A 23,283-nucleotide genomic window follows, 5' to 3' on the forward strand; every position below is an offset into this window, starting at 1 on the left:
CCGCCGCAACTAGAGAAGGCCCGTGCACAGCAATGAAGACCCAACACAGCCAAAAATAAAGAAAAAATAAATAAATAAATAATTTTATTTATTTATTTACTTTTTAAAAAAGGACCAGGTAGAAAATATTCAATATTTTTCAGCTCTGTGGGCCACATGGTCTTTATTGCAGCTCTTCCCCTCTGCTATTACAGCATGAAAGTAGCCAGAGACAATAGTAAAGGAGTGGGTGTAGCTGTGTTCTGATAAAACTTTATTTATGGATATTGACATCTGAACTTCACAAAATTTCCAAGTGGCACAAACTATTATTTTTCTTTTGTTTTTTTCCAACCATTTAAAAAAAAAATGTGAAAACCATTCTTGGCTCGCAGACCACCTAAGAACAAGTGCGTTGGACCATAGTTTGCCAACCCTTGCCCTGGACCCTGCACATAATAGGTACATAACAAATATTTATTAAATAAATGGTACTAATGATTTTCAGTGATAAAAAGCTAACATTTATTGACTCAGGATATGCCAACACAATGCTAAATGCTCTACCTAATAATGTAATCCTCCCAACATCCCATGAGGGAGGATTACTATTATTACCCACATTGTGGAGAAAAGATATTTCCCAACTTTCCTGGTTTAAGAATCACCTGAAAAACTTGTTAAAAATGCCCACAGCTACAGCCCAGCTTTGGAGATCCCAGTACAGCACATCTGGGTGGGACACCTGAGAATCTGTATTTTAAATCTAGGACTCTGGCTATTTTTCTGATCCAGACAATAAGGGAAATACCACAGTAAAAAACCAGAGGCTCAGAAAAGGTAAGAGATCCACCCAGGGTCACACAGCAATTAGGTGATAGTTAAACCAAGAGCCAACACTCAAATCACCAGCATGTTTTCTCTAGTCATGACCTTCACCCAACTTGCTAAATCTGGGCTTCTTTGCCGGAATTCATTTCCCCTCTACTCCCACCCACCCCTGGATCTCCCTGGAATGTTAAGTGGGACTGGGCAGGCCTTGCTGGGGTGCCTGCCACGCCCACCCCCAGATGTGAGTTACAGGCCTGTTTTGTTACACGTCAGTTTACCACTGTAATTTGGGGAGTTCAGAGTTACTGCCTGTGCTCTGAGCTTTTTTTTTTTTTTTTTTTTTTTGCGGTACGCGGGCCTCTCACTGTTGTGGCATCTCCCGTTGCTGAGAACAGGCTCCGGACACGCAGGCTCAGCGGCCATGGCTCACGGGCCCAGCCGCTCCGTGGCATGTGGGATCTTCCCGGACCAGGGCACGAACCCGTGTCCCCTGCGTCGGCAGGCGGACACTCAACCACTGCACCACCAGGGAAGCCCTGCTCTGAGCTTCTTATACACACCAAAATATTTCAGTTTTGTGTCCCACATTATTCTGCAGTGCTTGATCTAAGAGGTCAAAACATAAACCTGCTAGCATCTAGTTTTACATGGGTTTTCTTGGGGAAACCAAGAGTTCAAGGGTTGTGTCCTGGAACAGGGTTTCTATATTGATACTTCTTGGGTGGGTCTTGTTTGTTTGTTTTCTTGGCTTCAGAAGGATTCTCTGAGCAATAAAAACTGAATGCTTACAACTGAAATTGATCTTCGGTTCATCAGCCAGAATTGGATCTTCTGGAAAGATTTCAGTTGACGATCTGGAATAAAAACGATGATAGCTTCTCTCCCCTGCCCTTCTGTTTCCTTTACTGCTGTGACACTGTCCTGTCTTTAAGAGGCTGTGTGAGGAACTAGATTTGACCCAGGAGACTGTCCACAGCGAGACTGCCTAATCTCAGGCAGGAACTGCAAGGCCCATGACTACAGCCTGCAGAGACGGTGAAGTCTTGCTTAAACCAACCCTTCGCGCTTTAAAATGCTCTTCCGCACTTTCAGTGACATGGGGAAACAGAGCAAGAAACAGGTCACGTGACTTGCCCAAGCTCACTCTGCTGGTCACTGGTCTTTGCTTTTGAGCCCAGGTCCCTACCTCCTTCCTTCCCTCACCCCTCCTTCCCCCAGCGCTGAGTGTCCGGCTAGTGGGTAATGAACAGAGGCAAGAGTACCCATTCCATTTCCTTTGGTTTAGTTTTCTCATTTAGCTTGGTGCTTCCGACTTCATCCTGGCATCATGAGAGCAACAGAGGGTGCCCACGAGTCCCCAAGCCAGAGAACAAACTCTGAGAAAAGGCTGTGGTTTAGTATTGAATTGTGGGGAGCCAGCAGGGTCCCACTGCCACTGTCCTGGACTAGGGGCATTTTTGTCCATTCCTAAACACACACACACACAGAAGAAAATTATATATATATATATATATATATATATATATATGTAGAGAGAGAGAGAGAGAGAGAGAGAGAAACTTACATTTTACAACTGTGTGGGCACAAGGATTAATATAATCTAAACTGGATTATATTAAAATTTTTTTCTTCTGATTTTAAAACAAATTAAAGCTCTTCCATGGGCCCCTAATTGGAGATGTCAGCCCCTGGGGATGGGGAGATTATAACCAAGACATGAGGAATGTTAAGAGAAGTTTTCATTCTACACGGAGAAGAGACAGGTTGGGCGAAAGTTAATTACTTATCTTGGTTTTGCCTAGTTTGTTTTTTTATAACAGCTTTATATTGAATTATACTGAGATATAATTCAAATGCCATAAAAAGACTTATATTCTTCTAAAGAATATAATTTAGTAATTTTTAGTATATTCATAAAGTTGTGCAACCATTACCAGCACCTTTTTTTTTTTTTTTTGCGGTACACGGGCCTCTCACCGCTGTGGCCTCTCCCATTGCGGAGCACAGGCTCCGGACGCGCAGGCTCAGCGGCCATGGCTCACGGGCCCAGCTGCTCCGCGGCATGTGGGACCCTCCCAGACCGGGGCACGAACCCGTATACCCTGCATCGGCAGGCGAACTCCCAACCACTGCGCCACCAGGGAAGCCCCATTACCAGCATCTAATTGCAGAACATTCTTATCACTCCAGAAGGAAACCCTGTACCCGTTAGCAGTCACTTTCCATCCCTGCTCTTCCCAGCCCCTGGCAACCACTAATCTACTTTCTGACTCCGTGAGTTTGCCTATTCTGGGCATTTTATCAATACATAATTGGAATCATACCATATGGGATCTTTTGTATCTGACTTCTTTTACTTAGCATAATGTTATCCAGGTACGTCCAGGTTGTAACGTGTATCACTACTGCATTCCTTTTTATGGCCAAATAATATTCCATTGTGTGGATAGACCACATTTCATTTATCGATTCATCGATTGATGGAAATTTGGGTTGGTGCCATTGTTTGTCCTAGTTTTAAAGATACTCGTGTATTCAGGTTTTTGGAATTATTTGTGAATTTTTGTCATGATACCCACTACCTACTGAACAGTTACTTTGTGTCACTCACATTAACTCTTTGAACATCCCCATCAGCGCTGTTCAGGACCTCTTATTAGCGTCATCATTTTAGGGTTGGTTAGGCTGAGCAACAGAATGGGTGAGCAGCTGGCCCTGGGTCACACAGCTAGTCTAGTTGATTTCGTTGGACTCACCCAGTGATTAAGATCCTGTTCTAGATTCTGATCCTACCAGAATCCCATACTGCAATCTAGTAATGGGCGGGGCACATTCATCCATCTTTGCACGAAGACAAAGACAAAAAGGTTGATTCTAGCCCAGGGATCAGTATGAAAATAGTCAGGCACGGCAGGGAAATGACACACTCTCCTCTCAGATAAGTAGCAAAGGTGGAGCCTGGCCAAGGAGCTACTCTGTTCTCTTAGCAAACTAACGTTTATTGAGCACTTACTACACACCAGGTATTTGCTAAGCATTTAACTGCTGTGCCTCCTATAACCAGCTCTCAAGAAACCAAGAGTGGACCAGAGGAGAACTCCGAAATTTCTTCTGACCCAGTATTGGCATCCCTTAGTTCTCAGGAAACACATCCATCCATACATATATCACATTTACCTTTTTTTTTAACACATATATATAGATAATGTACTTGTATTTTTAAAACACGATTTCTTAGGATAGTCAAAATGTTTTGCAAATTATAAGTAAAATAGTACTTTTGAATATTCTTCCTTAAACCAATCTCTTTATTTTTTTCCAAAAGTGCTAGCTATAAAATTGTAAAAGAATTCCTGTAGTTAGTTGTTCAGTTTTTTTTTTTGTTTTTTTATTTATTTATTTATTTTTGCTGTGTTGGGTCTTCGTTTCTGTGCGCGGGCTTTCTCTAGTTGCAGGGGCCACTCTTCATCACAGTGCGCGGGCCTCTCACTGTCTCGGCCTCTCTTGTTGCGGAGCACAGGCTCCAGGCGCGCAGGCTCAGTAGTTGTGGCTCACGGGCCTAGTTGCTCCGCAGCATGTGGGATCTTCCCAGACCAGGGCTCGAACCCGTGTCCCCTGCATTAGCAGGCAGATTCTCAACCACTGCGCCACCAGGGAAGCCCAGTTGTTCAGTTTTTAATGCTGATTTTGTGGTTCTTAAGCAGTGATGAGAGTCACTTATCTTGGGCTATATTCTTCTGGCATTATCTTTCCCTGAGCATTACTTCGCTGAATTTTGAGGGTGGAATTGGGTGATATTTAGTTATTAGGGAAAGGGAAACAATAGGGCGAATGTTCTGAATGCCATCAGCTGCTTTGGTTGTGTGAGTTGATTGGTAGGTTCACTCCAGGTAGGTGTAGAGAACGTTCAACAGGGCCCACGGAGCTATGAGGACACTAGATGCTATGACTGAGCCACTGCCTTGAAGCAGCTTATGTCTAGATGCCACTGTTTCTTGTCTTGTCGTTGCCTCTACCAAAACTGTGGATCTTGAGGGCTCCGACTGGTTCTAACCGTGCTAACCCCTGGAAGGAAGTGTTCAGCAAATGTTCACTGAACTCATTCACTCATTCAGTGTTTCTCGAGCACCTACTCTGTGCCAGGTGTGGTTCTATAAACTTGGGAGGTATCAAGAGCAAACAAAGAGTGATCTTTGCCCTTGTAGTCTACCTTCTAGTGTGGGGAAAGAGACAGTACATAGAGAACAAAACACATCTGTACATTTTACAGTGTCTTAGAAGGATAAGTGCTGTGGCATGGGGGGCAGGGTTTGATAGGGGAGAGGGGTTGCAGTTGTATATAGGATGGTCAGGGAAGGCCTCCCTGAGAAGTTAAGACTGGAATGAGGGAGGGAGGGAGCCATGTGGATATCAAGAGGGAGAGAGTTCCAGGCAGAGGGAACAGCCAATGCAAAAACCCTAAAACAGAAATGTGCCTGGGATGTTTGAGGTTAACGTGACCAGAGGAAAATGAGCAACAGAAAGAGAAACTGGTAGAAAGTGGGGTTGGGAACAGTATGATTCTGTTTTTTGTATTCTGCCATATTTTAAAATAACTAAAACAATAACAACAGTTGCATTCATTCAGCAAATACTAATTGCATATGATGGTAGGGACACAGGCAGGCAGGGTCCTTGCCCTCTGGGATCTCACAGACTAGTAAGGCAGATGGGCAAATAAACATTTGTCACAGTATATGAATGCTCTATCAGGGGGACATAGCAGGACGACAGGGAACCCATATAACCCAGGTTTGAAGGGCCCAGGGGAGGCTGCTATGGAAAGTCAAAATGATCATTGAAATTGGGAACAGAGAAATGGGGGGTGAGCATTCTAAGGTGGGCTGGAACACATGAAGCCCTGGAGGAGAGAGGTCATTTGTAATCGGAGCATTTTTCTAGAAAGGAAAAGGCAAAAAAAAAAAAAGGTGTTCCTTGGAGAATGTTAGCTCCTGGGAAGGTTGTTTATTTCTAGAGAAGCAGCACCACATTTATACCATTTATATAAAGTGATCATATAGTCCATCATCCAGACTGGGACATCAGACTGGGACACCTTTGAGAGTGGGGTGGCAAGCACTATGGGTAATTATGCTGGGAGAGCAGGTATAAGTAGCCTCCAGTATGCCCTTACCACCCTCACCGATGGAAGGCCCAGCCCAGAAGCTGTAAAATAATGCCTAATGCTTCTCCCTAGTGGTGGAATGCAGCAACACAACACAAGTCAAAGATCAGAGTTTCCTATCCCATGAGTCAGTTTTCCAAGAAAAATAACGAGTCACATGCCACAGAGCTGATCAGAGTTTGGGTTTTGACCTAATGCTTTAGAGATAAATTTATTACTATAAATGTATCAAGTCTTTATCCATCTGTTTATTCTTCGCTGTGTGATTGTATTCCTATTTTCAGTGTTAGTGGCTATGGTAGATTAGATTTCTGTTTCCAGCCCAACACTCCCTCCCTGGTACAGAATCATACTTATCAACCCTTGCACATTGGTATCATGGTGGGTAGAGTGGCTTCCTGGCCCCATTGACTTTGGGTGAAGCTGTGTGATTTGCTTTGCCCAGTGGAATACAGTAGACCCAATGGGAAGAGGGGTTTTAACTGTGTCTATACAGTTTGGCTCATCCTCTTGCTCTCACGTGACCTGTCATGAGAAGAACATGCTGTGTGTAGCAAAACACCCAAGGAGACACAAGCAAACACATGGAGTTGACCTCAACCCAATCCAGTAGAGCCACAATGACTCACAGACACATAAAAAATAACATAAATATTTGTTGTCGAAAGCCACTGAGATTTTGAAGTTGTTTGTCACGCAGCAAAAACTGACTAATACAGGAGACTATTAGTAAACGTACTCAACTTACCATTGTCTACTGAATTGCCATTTCCAGTGTTTAGCATTTACTTGAATGTGTGAAATAATGTTTTCCCTGCAGTACCACTTTAAAATCACTTTCAACACAAGTATGATGAAAAAAGTATTTGTCCTTGTAAAATCTGGATGCAGATCCAGCAGGTCTCTTCTTCCCATCTTGTCTTGCATCCTTTTTCTTCCTTTTTTTTTTTTTTTTAATTTTTGGTCAGTTCCCTTTCATAGGAGAGAGAAAGAAAACCTGCCCAGAGGACTCCCCACCCAATCTACCCAAGACCTGTTAGTCTCCATAAGGGCATCTTTTGTTAGAGGCAACATTTTCCTCACTGGCTCTGAGACTCAGTGTCTTCCAAGAGAACATACATGGGAGGAATAAAGTGCTGGAGATGCCTCAGCTTTTAAGAGACTTTACACCTTTTCTTAAATAGGATTCCATTCACTTTGAGCTAACTCTAAGTTACCGTGTGTCTTCAGAAAGATTCGCAGAGTTCAGATTAATTTGTAAGACTGGTATGCTGAAGGCTCAATGAGAACTTAAATTTTTTTTCAGCATTAAAGTTCTTAATGCAAGAAGCAAGTTAGCAAATCGGCAGTCATCTTTACAGAGCTTCTTTCCACCTAATCCAGTGTAGACAGCATAGATACACCCAGATTACCTGTAAGCAGGTGAGTAAGTATTGTCATTCAAAGACCTTGCAAGCCTGGGTTGTACAGCAGGCCCATGGAGAAGTGGAACAGTGGATGGTAGTGGTTAAGAACAAGGGCTCTGGAGTCAGAAGAAGGTGGGTTCAAATCCCAGCTCCATATTTTCCCAGAGATATGACCCAGACAAGTGACCCAACCTCTCTGAACCTCAGTTTCTTCTTCTGCATAATGGGGATAATAAGAGTTCCTACCTTATAGTGTTGTAAAGAAGGATTAAATAACACATGTTAAATAAAATAATGCATGTTAAGATACAGAAAACAAACTTGTGATACCAAAGGGGAAAAGAAAGGGAGGAGGGACAAATTAGGGGTGTAGGATTAACAGATACAAAATAAAATAGAGAAGCAACACAGATATTCTGTATAGCACAGGGAACTGTACCCATTATATTGTAATAACCTATAATGGAATATATCTGCAAAAACACTGGATCACTATACTGTATACCTGAAACTAACACAATATTGTAAATCAACCATCCTTCAATTTAAAAAGAAAAACAAAAATAATAATACAGGTTAAGTACATAGCACATAGTAGGCAGTCAATTAACATAGCCATATAGGTAGCAGCGCTAATGACCTGCTTTCTCAGTTTTTCTGTATCTTTGGTTAAGCCGTCAATAGCTCACCTTTGTCATCATTAGGGCTGCTCAGGATCCACCGGCTTCCTGTGTAGACGACATCTGTCACTGTGCTCATCCAGGTGGAAGGCAGTGCCCTACCCACCACTGTACAAGCTGGTGAGCATCAGCTACTCCCACCACTTCCTTGCAGCTTGAGGACACGCACAAGCCCTGGGCTTGGCCAGTCAGGTATTCCTGCCTGAGACCAAGCAAGCAGCACAAACCACAGGGAGGTATTAAAATTCATCCACAATAGCAGCGTTTCAGCAGAGGTTTAAACAGTGTGATGACAGCAGCGGCGGTTTCTGGGAGCAGTGGGGCCCAGCTTCGGGGTTTCCAGCATCAGCATCAGAGATGTTCCCCTGCAGCATCCCAAACAGACGTCCTTGCAGGGCACCTCGTTCTGGCCTGCCTCACTTTCTGCCCATCACCTGAGCTGGGCTCTCAGGTCCCTCACATGCTCCAGTCAATCAATTCCTGTTCTGGTTCAACTGGCCAGCAGTTTCTGTTGCTTGTAATCAATGAACTCTAATTGATACACTCCCAAAGAGGGAAGCTCTGATGGGCTCTATTGTCATTGACCCATAGTGAGGACTCCAGTTTGGCAGAATTGGGAGCCATATCAGCGTAGAAGTCATTGCTTTAGACTCAGCCTTTGCACTTAGCTAAAAAGCCAGCTCAGGGGCTTCCCTGGTGGCGCAGTGGTTGAGAGTCCGCCTGCCAGTGCAGGGGACACGGGTTCGTGCCCCGGTCTGGGAGGATCCCACATGCTACGGAGCGGCTGGGCGCGTGAGCCATGGCCGCTGAGCTTGCGCGTCCAGAGCCTGTGCTCCGCAACGGGAGAGGCCACAACAGCGAGAGGCCTGCATACCGCAAAAATAAAATAATAAAATTATTTTTTTTAAAAAAAGCCAGCTCAGATGGTTTCAGTCTAATAGTGCAACGCTTGGCACCTTTAAGCAGAAAGATGCCCCTACCACCACCATGGGAATTCTCCTTCCTTCTGAGAGCCTGATGGGTACCCATGCTTCAGGGCTGGCCTTTGACTTCATTATAGAACGGGAACTTCTTAAAGGAAAAATGTCCAACAATTTTTTTTTCCATAAAACATTACAAACATACAGCAAAGTTGAAAAAAAATGTTTGGTGATCACCCACATTCTTTCCACAAAGATTCTGTCATTAACATGTTACTCTTTTGGCTTTATCATATATCTCATTACGATATTTTTAATTGAAAAGCTAATACATGCAGAGTGGAAAAATTCAAACATTCCAACATGGTATATGATGAAAAATTATTCTCCTTTCCACATCAGATCCCCAACTAACTTCCCAAAAGCAATCACGTGTTTACATATGCTTATATGTATAGTGTTTGTTTCTTCTTTTTCCTGATTTCCTTTTAACGGCCCCTTACTCAACTTACCATCTTGTCGTTTGCCTTTCTTTTTTCTTTCATTTAACAATATATCTTTCATTCAGGATCCATTCATAAAAGCTTATTAAGCACCTACTCTGCTGTACCAGACACTTTTTCCATAAACCAGGCACCCTGAATGGGTGGAGTAGTTCTGCTCTCCTCCCTCAGGGCCAAAATTCAGAAATCATCCCATGTCACCTCATGTGAAACTAGTTCATTCTTTTTTTTTTTTTTTTTTTTGGCTGCATTGGGTCTTCGTTGCTGCGCAAGGGCTTTCTCTAGTTGTGGCAGGGGCTCTAGCAGGGGCTACACTTCGTTGCCGTATGCAGGCTTCTCACTGCAGCGGCTTCTCTCGTTATGGAGCACAGGCTCTATGTGCATGGACTTCAGTAGTTGTGGCACACAGGCTCAGTAGTTGTGGCTCGTGGGCTGTAGAGCTCAGGCTCAGTAGTTGTGGTGCACGGGCTTAGTTGCTTCACGGCATGTGGGATCTTCCCAGACCAGAGCTCGAACCTGTGTCCCCTGCATTGGCAGGCGGATTCTTAACCACCGTGCTGCACCACCAAGGAAGTCCGAAACGAGTTCTTTTTTTTTTCTTAATAAATTTATTTATTTAATTTTGGCTGTGTTGGGTCTTCGTTGCTGCACGCGGACTTTCTCTAGTTGTGGTGAGCCGGGGGCTACTCTTCCTTGTGGTGCACAGGCTTCTCATTGCGGTGGCTTCTTTTGCTGCAGAGCACGGGCTCTAGGTGCGCAGGCTTCAGTAGTTGTGGCTCACGGGCTCTAGAGTGCAGGCTCAGTAGTTGTGGTACACAGGCTTAGTTGCTCCGCGGCATGTGGGATCTTCCCAGACCAGGGCTTGAACCCATATCCCTTGCATTGGCAGGTGGACTCTTAACCACTGCGCCACCAGAAAAGTCCAAAACTAGTTTATTCTTAAAGGGACTTTTAAACCAGGGTTTAAATGCCTATAAGACCCAGGTGACAACAGAAATGTACGAAGGTATCTGCAACACAAAACAATAAACATTTGGAATCCCTGGAGGTCCAGTGGTTAGGACTCTGTGCTTCTACTGCAGGGGGCATGGGTTCGATCCCTGGTCAGGGAATTAAGATCCCGCATGCTGCATGGCAAGGCCAAAAAAAAAAAAAAAAAAATTATGATGTAACAATAAACGTTTGACCACCAGGTGTGCAGGAGATCAGAAGTTGGAACTAAAATGTATTAGTTCCGGGAATTCTTGGGTATTTTCTCTGCTATAAATGAAACTCAGCTATTCCACATTTGGTTGGTTGGTTGGTTTCTTCCTTTTGCTCGGCCCCTTGCCCTCTATTCTGTATCTTTTACACACCTCATGGTTTCTACTTCCGTAGGGTTTTCGCTTCCTCCTGACTTTAGGTGAGGGGAGGTCCTCTCTGGCCTTTCTCTATGGCTCGCCCACATATTTCCAGCACTCTGTTGGTTACAAGGAACAGAAAACAAACTAAAACTAGCAGAAGTAAGAAGACTTCCTGGACAGATACTAGGTAGTTTCCAAAATCGAAGAAAGAAACACAGGGTTCAGGGCTGCTCCCCGGACCTTGAGACCTAAACCAGGGAGATGGTTGTGTGTAGCGTCTTTTTTCATGATCGTGCTCTTCACTACTGGCCTTTGCTTGTTCTTACTCTTTCCTCCTAAGGTGGGTTTTGTAAACTTGCTAGAAAGTTATGGGCACAGTTGGCAACCCCAACTTAACATCAGCCCAATGCAGCAGATCCAGAGGGTAGTCCTTCTGCCTCTGCTTCTGGACATAAACACGCCAGGAATGGTGCGCCCAGCGCCAGAGCACATCTGTGGTCAGGCAGACACAGTGGGTTAGGCTGAGCCCATCCTGGTCAGTGGCCCACTCATCTGGCCATCAGTGGCTTTCCATAAGTGGCACCCCTACCCGAACTAGTTCCCCAAAGGAAGGAGGGTAGCATGGTTACACAAAACCATGAATATTCATTGCCAAGGCCCTGAGCCTCGGACCCCTCTGCTAACGACCTCCTTCTCTGCGCATTTTCCAGACTTTCCTTGGGGATCCACTCCACCCCCTCTTTCAGCCTATATGCTTCAAATGGGGCTAACACACCCCTTTCATGAGGGGAGGGCACGTATCCCATGCTTGGCCAATCACAGTACCCTGTGACCTTGGTCAAAGTTATAAGTCCAAAAGCAAGGGTTAGCAAGTTTATTCTATAAAGCAACAGAAAGAGTTGCTGGTTTCAAGAGAAATAATTGATAGTAAATAGTTATCATCTCTGTTGTAGCTACTCAGTTCTGTAGTTCTAGCACAAAAGTAGCCATGGATAACATATAAATGCGTGATGCTCTGTTCCAATGAAGCCTTATTTACAGAAATAGGCAAGTGGGCCAGATTTGGTCCACAGGCCATAGTTTGCCAAATCCTGGTCCAAAGGATGGGTATATCTATCACCCAAACCAGTCAGGCACAATGTACGTATTCAATAAAATATAGAATAATGGTTATTACATTTTAATTAGTTTTTAAAGTTATTATAGTATAAGGGTAGTAGGTAGATGGCAGCCAATAATAATAACTAATAAACTTGATTCTTTACTATTTGTCAATCCCTTTACATATATTTCCATTTTAATACTCAGAAAAACCATTTGGGGTAGGTAGAATTATTATCCTCATCTTACAGATGAGGAAACTGAGGCTCGAGGAGGTTAAGAGACTTGTTCAAAATCACACATCTCTAAAGAGCTGGACTCTGGTGAGATAATACATGTAGAATATGTTCTAAAATGCTACTCAGCACACGGTGAGCCTCTGTGAATACTCACTCTTCTCATTGTCATCGTCATAGTCATCACTACCACCGCTGTTGCTGCGTCTCAGGTTAGGAGAGGTTGAATAACCTTCCCAAGCCAGGCCTAGAATCTGCCTCTGGATGTGTCCAAGTTTAAAAGGGAGAGAGGGGAAAGGAGAAATAGGAAATGGTTTAATTATACCCTTCTTGCTATACAAAGCCTTTGCATCTACTCCCTACCCATGTCCTGTCTCCAGCACTCTGCCCACCTCCAGCCAGACCGAGGTTCCTCAAAAGTGCCACAGCTGGTCTTTGCACAAGCTATTCCCTCTGCCTGGGACCCTTCTCACCTCATTTCTCTGTCTGCCCCAGACCTGCTCTTCCTACACCTCTGGGGTTATGAATCTGCCTCTTGCAGGAAGCTTTCCCTGATCACTGTGTGAGTCTTTCTTTTCTTTTCTTTTCTTTTTTAATACAGCATGTGTGTGTCTTTATCACACTGTATTGTAACTGTTTACTTATTTTTCCTCTTGATTACTCTGTGACTTCCTTGAAGGCTTACTGTTGCATTCCTAGAGGTTAGTATCATACCTCACACCCAGATAGAACCCAGTTAATGTTTGTAAACAAGTGAATGGTTCTGGAACAAGCCCTGGTAGAATATGTCAGTCAGGGAGACTGTATGCCGTAGATATGGAACACGAAAAGAACCTGAAAATGCCAGTTGGTCTGGGAGATTTCAGTGTCACCAGAAAAGGATTGGAAACTCATTTTTCTCAGGAGTAGGTAAGACAACTGACCAGCTCAGGCCTGCCACACCCAGCCGCACATCTAGAAGCTTAGAATTCCTATTCTTGGATAACATTCCTCTACAGTTCAGGAACTTCCAAATCTGTAGGTGTTAGCAGGTGAATTGGAGGCTGTTTTCACTATAAAGGTCCTGATCCACATTGTTGCTTGTACAGTATCCTCTTCCAGTAATTCATCTCATCATTTCAAATTCTAATCTATGAAGGGAAGGGGCTGCAGTGGGGGAGGAGAAGGGAAAGAAGAGGAAGAACTGAGGGTCTGTATCGTGGTTATTTCCATTTTCAATTAAGACTGTGCCCTAGTGAGTTTTTAACTAGCTTTTTTTTTTTAATTTTAAAAGTTAATATGCTGATGGGAATATAAATTAATATGGCCACATTGGGATAGAGTTTGGCATTTCCTAGTTAATTTGAACGTAAGCATATGCTCCGATCCAGGCATTCCTCCCACACTGCATTTCTCAAACTTACCATGCGTGAGAATCACTAAGGGATCTTGTTAAAATGCAGATCCTAGGCTTAGAGAAACTTACACATGTGAATCAGGAAAGCTATGCAAGAATGTTCATAGCTACGTTGCTCATAATTACAAATTGGAGACCACCCACTGGCAATGAAGGTGTAGATGAAGTGTGATATAGTCACAGGGTAATGATGAATGAACCACAGCTGCCTGCAGCAACGTGTTGACTCTCACAGGCTTAAAGGAGCAAGTGAAGGAAAATTAGTCATACTGTTCAACAAGTGGCAACACTAAGCAACATAGTTAGGTGACAAAACTATTTTTAAATAATTATTACACAAAATTAGCCATCCTGGAAGAAGGTGGCAGAAAGAAGGAGAAGCTGATGGATAGGAATATGTGAAGGGCTTCTTTAGTACTAAGAATGTTCTGTATCTTACGGTGCTGATGGTTACTCAGGTGTTGTTCCTTAAATTGCACGTTTATGTTTTATACATTCTTGTATGTGTGCCAAATTTTCAAACTTAAAAGACTGTAAAAAGGTATATAGCAAGATGTCCGTCGCTCAGACAACTGCATCACAAATACTGCTGTCCTGTCCCCAGAGCTAACTCATGTTACCAGCAACCTGGTCTCCTCTGCATTCACAAGTTTGTGTGTGTATGTGTGTAGATGTATATATGTTAAATTTGATATAGAGAGATACTGTTACATATATGTGTTTACATACATATATACACATACACACAACAGCATTACTTGTGTTTTCTGTCCTTTGAATATTTCACCTAATACATCCTGAAAATATTCCATCAGTGCACAGAGAAATACATTATTCTTTTTATAGTCATAAAGAATTTATTCCATTTTATGATAGAACCATAATTTAGTAATTTTAATGATTAATTTTTAACCATAAAGTAGTATGTGAACACACTCCCTATTTTTAAAAAATGTTACTAAGGATAATGTTCTCTTACGCATACCTGTGGAAATTTTAGGTTCTCCAATCCTTCCCCTCTGAATCTACTCCCTGCCGCCACCTTGCTTAACTCATAGCCAGTGTGCATCCTGCCAGGACTTTTGTCCTCTGGATTTTCATTTTCACCACTGAAAACATATGTGGACTTGAATATGTGTTTATGTCTATGTAGAACTTACTTTTCCTCTTCAATGCAGTATAGCTGGAGCTCTAGCCATCCCCATAAACATAAAACTGGCTGATTACTTTTATTTGCTGCCTGGTATGGCTAAACCACAGTTGAATCTAACCATTCCCCTATTGTTGTACACTTAGGTTGTTTCTCAAGTGGTTTGCGATGACAGTAGTGTTGCAACAAACATCCCTGGACTTGTCCCCTTGTGCACATGTGCAAGCATTTCTCTATAGGAGATGGAAAGCCGAACTGATAAACCATGAGGAGGGCATATCTAAAGATTGATTGCCAGATTGCCCTCCAAAGTGGCTATAACCGTTCACACTCCCACTAGCAATGCATTAGAAGACTAATCTCCCTTCACTCTTAGTAAAAGTAGATGTTATCAGCAGTCTTAATTTTTATTGAGCTGATAGGCGAAAGAAAGGAGGACTTTATGGTGAATATTCATTCCCTTATAGTTAGTGATGCTGAACGCCTCTTATAAGTTTGTTGCCCAGAATCTGCATTTAACACGATCCCCAGGTCATTCTTCTGCACATTAAAGTTTGAGAAGCACTGGAGTCAGAATCTTAACAAGGTCCCCAGTGACGCCCATGCACAGTGTGAGGAGTGCAGTGGGGGAGGAATAGCTGGATCATAGCATATGCTCACTTTTACTAATATGTGTGGGGTTGTGTTTATCTTTTCTATTCAGACAGGATATAAAACAGTGCTTCGATGTATTTTTAACTTGCACTTCTTTAATCATAAGTGAGCTTGGACTTTTTTTTTCAAATTCTTACAGGCATATTTTTCTTCTCTGGAAACCAGGTAGTCACTGAATCTTCTTACTTTGCTTCAAACACACGAAAGCTGATCTCCTGGGGGCTTTTGCTGTTATGGTTTTCTCTCCCTTGGAACGTTCTCTCCCTGGTTCTTCCCAGGGCTGCCTATAATATTCAGGTTTTAGCTCAAAGGTCACTTCTAGCGAAACTCAGGTACCGCCCCTACTACCACTCTTCATCTCGCCACCCCGTTTCACCTTGACCGTGGCCCCCACCCCTATCTGAAATGACCTGCACACTCGTTCTTTCCTTCCTTCTCTGACTGCCCTGCTGGATCTTGTGTGTCTTGCCTGTCTCTCCATACCCAGCACCTGGAACAGAGCCAGGCAACAGTCTAGACTCAAATTATCGTCAGATGAACAAATAAATGAACTCTCGGCAGATGAAGAAATGAGATTTGCTCCTGTCTAGCTTTACGCCCCACTGGGGCATCACTTTTACCTGGATAAACATTTCTTGATTCATTCCTGTATCCACAGCGGAAAATACTAGGTGGTAACGACAGAAGTCGAGTGAGGTAGCTTTAGGAGAACACGACCCAAGCAAGGTGCTCAGCCCCACGGGAGCCCAGGACAATCAGAGAGACAATTACGTTTTTATCTATTTCTCTTAAAAAAGAAAGCAATTACTTGACCAATATTAAATAATATTATAGTGCTCATTTAGTATATAGAGAGAAACTGGTATAAAGGCATGGAAGTCTGCAACTCAGAAGGGTTGGGTAATGCCAGTACAGGCTTGTGTGCTTCCAATTTATTCCCACATAAAACAGAATATCTGTCCCAAGTTCATTGGAACCACCAATTCTTCTGTTTTTTTTTTTTTTTTTTGGCTTTGCCGCACAGCTTGTGGGATCTTAGTTCCCCAACCAGGGATCGAACCTGGGCCCTCAGCAGTGAAAGCGCCAAATCCTAACCACTGGACCACCAGGGAATTCCCGGAACCACCAATTCTAGATGAGCATCAGCTATTTTTACAGATAACTGTAACTCTTACCCTACTCTTATACATAACATTTACAGAGTGCTGCCTCTGTAGTAGACATTGTTCCATGTACTTTCTATATATGTATTCATTCATCCTCACAACCACCCTGGCGGTATTAGCATCGCCATTTTATTGAAGAGAAAACTGGGGCACAAGGCAGCTTTCTCAAGGTCACATGGTAAAAGAGCCAGGATTCTCACCCGGGCTGGCCCCAGTCCATGTGCTTCGTAATGACATGATACTGCCTCTGGAATCTTTGTAATGCTTTGTAAGATGTCGAATGACCGGGAGAATCTTCTGTATAATTCAGAGGTACACTTCACCTCTTGGCAAAATACTTAAGTTATGAAAGTTACAAATATACTCCGTTTTTCTTTTACAAAGGGACAAGCGTTGAAAACGTATTGACTTTCTTTTTGAAGAAAGGGAACTACCTAACAACCACTAAAAAAAAAATCAGGATACAGGTGATATACATATAAAGAATGAGAAAATGCTTTCCAAGAGAAACATGCCATGGAGTGAGTATTTGAAATGCATGTTTGGCCATGATTCCCTTGTTAGGTGATTTTGTTGCTGAAAATAATGAAAAGTTGTCACCTGTAAAGACCTCTATCTGCGTGTTTAAATTTGGCAACAGAATTTCCTAATCTGTTTAAACATCTTCCAAATAAAGAGCTTCAGTGGGTTTGAAATCCAGTTGTTAAAGATATAGTTTAGGGTTTCCCTAGGGCTTCCCTGGTGGCACAGTGGTTGAGAGTCCGCCTGCCAATGCAGGGGACACGGGTTCGTGCCCCGGTCCGGGAAGATCCCGTATGCCGCGGAGCGGCTGGGCCCGTGAGCCATGGCCGCTGAGCCTGCGCGTCCGGAGCCTGTGCTCTGCAACAGGAGAGACCACAACAGTGAGAGGCCCGCGTACCGCGAAGAAAAAAAAAAAAAAAAAAGATATAGTTTAACCTCTTCAGGTTAATTTGTAGAAGCCCCAGGTTGATTATCAGGGGAAATGAAAATCTACGAGCTGGATTTTCAAAGAAAATAGTCAATTTTCAAAGAAAATAGTCAATTTGTGTAACTGGCTAATGGGATTAAAAAGGGAGAATCATGATTTAAGCATAGCCAATGATACTTTGTTTTTTTCTATATATCCTGTGAGGTTTTTTTTTTTTCTCTTCAGTTTTTCAGTGATAACCCTTGAAATCAAGTCATTAAAACCAAACATGGTAATAAACTTAATTTAGGACCATAACATTGAATGGATGTATTGTAAAATACTAAAACAGTGCCTTCAAAAAAGGAAGCAAGTTTTAATCTGTTGCTGTCATTATATTTGTAGAAAATATTGATAATTTACTTTGCCTTTTGTTGAAATATATTCAAGGAAAATGCAATCAAAACCGTAGTGAAATATCATTGTATGTCAATTTGATTGGCAAAAATTAAGACATCTGACAATACGGAGTGTGGTAAAGGATCTGACTCCACAGTACCTCTTACCTTGCTGGGGGAAGTGTAGACTGGTGCCTCCACTGTGGCATCATTTCTTACATAGTCACTTACAATCCAACCAATGTATACATTCATTTAAGAAACTGACACTTTTTAGAAAGATCATAGCTGCATTATTCACGTGGCAAAGACAGGGAAACAACCCAAGTGCCCATCAACAGGATGGCAGATGAACCAACTGTGATATTTTCACACCATGGAATATTACACATCAGTCAAACTGGTTGAACAACAGTGATAATTTGGATGATCTTAGCAATATAATAAATGCGGGGGAGGAGTAATTACTGGAAGATTACATACCCTTTTCATGAAGTTCTTTAAAAATTAAAATTTAAGGAATACATGTAGGTGCAAAAAAGACTTGCTAAGAAAAAAAAAACAAAGGAATGAAGAATGAAGGGTTTAGGTGGATGGCTATTAAATTCGAGGAGGGGATGAAGGGGGATAGATGAGAAATGCAGGTTATGGTTAAGGTCCTAGCTTGGGTCAGTGAGTTCCCTGGTATTAATTATATCTTAATAAGCCAAGCAACAAACAACCAACCAGACAAATACAGGTCAGAAACAGATCAGGGATGACAACGGGTCTTGTACCAAAGATTGGTTAATCCAGTTGTGTGCACCTGAGCTGAAGAAATTATTTCTATCCATAGCAAATACAAACACAGGTACACACCTCAAGTAGTAAAAAGCGGGTATCAGATGCCTCCCAACCTCCCGGCTGGGTGCTTTTCCTTCATCAACTTCCCCAGAGGCAACCATTGGCTCCTAGAGATCCTTCTGAGACATTCCAAAAGGTCACACGATAAACAGAAGCACACACGTATGTTTTGAAATGGCTTTACATATACGTGTACCTAGACACATATACACACAGACCGAAGAAAACGTCAAAAGTTGCTTTTTAAAAATTTATCTCGAAAATTTAACCTTGAGTGACTTCACCTGGCTTTACACAAACACCCCCTGCAATCAATTCACAACTTGAAAATCAGCGGGAAGTTTGAGGAAAACAGCTCCTTTTTAAAGAAATATAAAAATGCTCTTCTTGCAGACAGTCCCCTTGGGTTTGTCAAGGGTAACCTCACAGAAGGTGAATTACAGGACGCTGCGAAACCCCACAGGGCCGGAGCAAGCCACGGCAGAAAAGCTCACCGCGGCGATGTTAGAAATACGGATTCCCAGTCCCCGCCCCACGGATTCAGAGCTGAACACGGGTCTTTTTTAACCAAGGCCCCCACGTGACTCTCAGGTTCGGGCAAGCTTGGGGCACAGCCCCGCCTTAAGTAACTCCCCAATGGAAGAAAGTAAACATCTGGGGCTTGTAGGTGGCTTTCTTGCTCCCTGTTGGATGTCGTTTACTTGGTGCAAGGAGGGGTCCCCTCGGGTCTCATCAAGGGCCCAGCCAGTCTGAGCACGAACGCCAATTAGCTCAACCCCCCGAGGACCACGCCTCAGTCGCCTGCTGGGCGGGGCCCGCGCCCCTGTCGGCCCCAGGCCTCTTTCCTCCGTGTGGTCTCAGACCCCGGGCGCCAGAGTCCGGGGGCCGGGGAAGAGATGCTGCATGGAAATAGAGATGCCTGGGCTCCGCCGCCTGAAGCCAAAACTTCCGGAATCTGCATTTTTAACCAACTCTTCCAGGACCAGTAAGTTCACCCTGCCATTGGAGACACACTAGCCTCATTTAAATTTTAAATTCGAATATGCAGCCACGAGTGGAGGTCGTGCTTCTCAACCTTGGCTGCCCTTCAGAATAACCTGGGGAAGCTTTTTAAAATATATATACACCAATGCCCAGGTTTCAGTCCAGACCAATTAAGCCGGAATCTAAAAGCGCAGCCTCTGCGGCAGCAGCCGCAAAGGCATCACCTGGGAGCTCGTTAGAAATACAGACGCTCAGGCCCCACCCCAGACCCACTGAGTCAGAATCTGCATTTTAACGAGGTCCCCAGTGATTCGCGCGCACATTAAATTGGAGGGGAGCCGTGCTTATAAAATTTTAATGGGCAAACGAATCACCTGGGGATCTCGTTAAAATGCAGATACGGTTTCTCAAACTTAAATGTGCATGCGAATCACCTGGGGAGCTTGTTAAAATGCAGATTCTGATTCAGCGAGTCTGGGGTGGAGCCCGAGAGTCTGCATTTCTAACGAGCTTCCCAGGTGGTGCGGGCTTCCCGGGTGTGGACCGCGCTTCCCCTGGAGTCCCGAGGTCTTGGCTCCGGGCCAATCAGCCGTCAGGGCTCTTGATAAATCGCCCAGTTCGGCTGAGGAGCAGAATTGCCGGGACATGCGCGCTCATGCCGAGGGAGGGGGTAATTTCCGAACTCCGGGAATTGGTTGTGTGAGGCTGGCCGCTCGTAGGGACTCGCCAGAGCCCTGGTCCTCACGCCATGTCGCGGCGCAAGCAGGCCAGGCCCCAGCATCTCGGCTCCGAGGAGCCGCAGCCTGAGCGCCAGGAGTTCGCCGAGGCGGCCCCGGAGGTGCTGGGGGAGCCGGGTGAGTAGTGCTGCGGACGTCCGGCCCGGGGGGCTGGAGGCAGTTTCTCGGACGTTCCCCAGAGCCGCGCGGGTGCGAGGTCCCGGCTACCGGGCGTGGAAGGGTGGGTGAAGCTTCCAACCCGAGTTCTGGGTCTCGGGCCTTGCTGACCTCACCTTGGTAAGTTACACCCCCCCACACACACACACACACCTCGTAAATTCACCCTTCTCGGGTAAATTACGTCGCTCCCCGAGGGGATTCCTGCATCCACTCCCCCTCCCCCCAAGCGCTGTGAAATGACGGTTCATCTCCCGAACACGTTGGAAGGATGCTCTGAGACCCCTTTGGAGGCTGTCTTCGGGGTGCGCCGGCACCCGGGTGCCCGACCTCCTTGGCGCTGGGCTGGAGCTGAGCGCCTGGAAGCTGGGCGCTCCGAGACCCGCGCCCCAGGCGTTTTCTTGAGGGATGGGGGGAGATGTCTGTAAAATGTCTGAGCTTCTGCCGGGACCTGGGGCTAGGTGCTGGAGAGACACAGCAACGAACAAGGAGGATAGAATTCCGACCCTCCTGGAGCTTATGGCCCAGTGGAGGCGAGAAAGATGGCACGTGAGATAAAGCGGCGGAGCGTGAGGTGTGTTAGCGCGGAGCGCCGGGGAAAACCTCAAGCTGGGAGGGGGTTGTCCCGGGAAGGCCTCTCTGTGGAGGGCAGCCTCGAGTAACACTCTGGAGGTTGTGAGGGAGCGAGCGGTGGAGATGGCCGAGGGAAGAGCACTCAGGCAGAGGGAACAGCACGTGCAGAGGCCTCGGGCGTCAGCGAGGCTGGAGCTTGGAGGCGCGTGCGATTGAGGTTTTGAGAAGTGACGGGAGCCCCGGGCTCCGATAAGGACTTTGACTTCTACTGTGAGCGAAGTGGAGCCACGTTGGGGGCGGGGAGCGAGCAGGGTGCCGCGGTGGGATCTAACAGGCTCACCCTGGCTGCCACCGGTCTAGAGGGGGTCCGGGAGAAGCCTAGGGACCCCGGCCTACCCTAGGCCCCCGGGTCAGTACTTCTCACCCGGTGGGCCTTGGAGACTCTGCTTCTGAAGAGCCTGCAAGTAGGGAGCTTCGAGAACTCGCCGAATTCTCAGGCTCCCACCACCCCCTGCGCTGCTGTAATCTCAGGGGTGGGGTGGAGTCGGGGACTCTGCATTTCTAAGGCGCTTCCCCTTCTGATTATCTTGCACTCAGGTAAGACAATGTAGGTTCCTACTTGACGGTCCCTCTGCCCGCCACCTTCCCTCCCGCCCGGGGGTCGCTGCTGCCTTTTGCTTAGTAAGGGGGTAGTGAGAGGAGTTTTAGCAGAACTTTCTTCTCTTCTCTCCCTTCCGAGCATTTTCCTGGCTCGGAAAGGGAGAGGGGGATCTAGTCTCTTCTGCCAGAAGGATCAGACTTCCAGCAGCAGGTCTGTCTGGTGGGCTTTGCTACGCTCCCGAGGAGGTGGTGGAGGAAAGCAGAAGCTTAAAGTCACTCCTAAGCTAATAGTTCGGCATCACGCTTTAGTTTTAAATACAGTCCTAAAAATAAAACCAAAGAAGACCAACCCTTTAGATAAATGGCTAATTAAACAAAATGTTTCAAGAAACTCTTAACATTGCCTTTGGAGGGAACTGGGGAGCTGGGGAGCGGGGTTGGAGACTTTTCACAGTAACTTTTGGATTATATCTATTAACGCTCTATTACCTATTCCAATAAACAAAGTTTCTTTAAAGAAAAAAAAAACCTAAAGCTTGGCTGGATGGAACTCCTATAACCAAAATATCCTGTCTTTGTGCGCAAGGTCTAGAGTGGCGATAGGTGGGTGGAACCGGAGTGGGGTTCCACCCTAACCCTAGGGTGGGGTTCCTGCGGTGGGAGCAAGGCTTCTCCTGATCCTCTGTAAAAGAATTGGGGAGGTATTGGGGATGTTGAGTCTTTGGGGGAAGCGATTATAAAAGACAATTCCTGAGTAAACCCGGGCTGTTCAAAGTGAGTGCCATGGGCTGCTTTTTCTTCCTGCAGACAGCGCTTGGAGGGCACCTCCTGGAGCCTTGCCCTGTGTTTGGAGGGGTTGGGGAGGGTGCTGTGTGTTGTGCAGCACTGTGGGTGCCAGGGCACCCCAACACCAGCCGCCGCTGGGGGGAAAAGCAGCCTTGCAACTGATGTTCCCCCTCCATGCGTTTTAGGTCTGTTATGATGCTGAGTTAGAAGCCTGCCTTTTTTTTTTTTTTTAAGGTTGGGCCACTCTTAATTTGCAGATGGCTTTGCAACTCACCTAGCTTTTGGAGGAGACAGAACAGAGCAGGTCAGTTGGTAGACTTCAATCATAAGAGGGGCAGGATAACAGCCTTACCAAAGGAACATCAACAAAGGGTTAAAATGGCCGCTGTGCTAAACTGAGTTCTGTCAGATGTGGCCCCAACCCCATCTTTCAGACTAGAAGGGCCTCTGCCTTTTCTCAGGAGAGTAGGCTTCTGACCTTCCTTGCTTTCCTGGATGCTTAAAATTGAAGGAGGAAGGCGCCTTTAGAAGCTCTGCATGCCTCTGCCCTAGTGACCCTTTATAGCCTTGGGCACAGTTTTCTGATAGCTTTAACCCATCCATCTCCCTTCTACCTTCAAGCCCTCAAACTTGCATTGCTCAGTGTTTTCCACTCCCTGAGAATCCGGTGGCTCGTGTGTGTACACATCAGTGAATAAAACCAGTTACGTTTATATAGTGCTGACTTATGTATAAGGTTCTTTTACGTA

General features: G+C 45.0%; 1 protein-coding gene across 2 annotated transcripts in view; it reads left to right on the top strand.

The window, feature by feature from the left end:
- Nucleotides 1–23,283, top strand: part of ZFP64 (ZFP64 zinc finger protein) — a 78,589-nt gene that overhangs the window by 38,535 nt on the left and 16,771 nt on the right. Inside the window, exon 1 of one of the 2 annotated variants that reach the window (XM_060033396.1) lies at nt 20,366–20,536. The exons of the other annotated variant lie outside the window; for it this stretch is intronic. Within the exon in view, the coding sequence (XP_059889379.1) occupies nt 20,431–20,536 (106 nt within the window). The 5' untranslated portion in view covers nt 20,366–20,430. Of the gene's footprint in view, nt 1–20,365; nt 20,537–23,283 lie in introns of those variants that run through there. 2 annotated transcript variants of the gene reach the window in all.

The sequence above is a fragment of the Delphinus delphis genome, chromosome 15 (genome assembly GCF_949987515.2).
Source record: "Delphinus delphis chromosome 15, mDelDel1.2, whole genome shotgun sequence".
Classification (NCBI taxonomy): domain Eukaryota; kingdom Metazoa; phylum Chordata; class Mammalia; order Artiodactyla; family Delphinidae; genus Delphinus; species Delphinus delphis.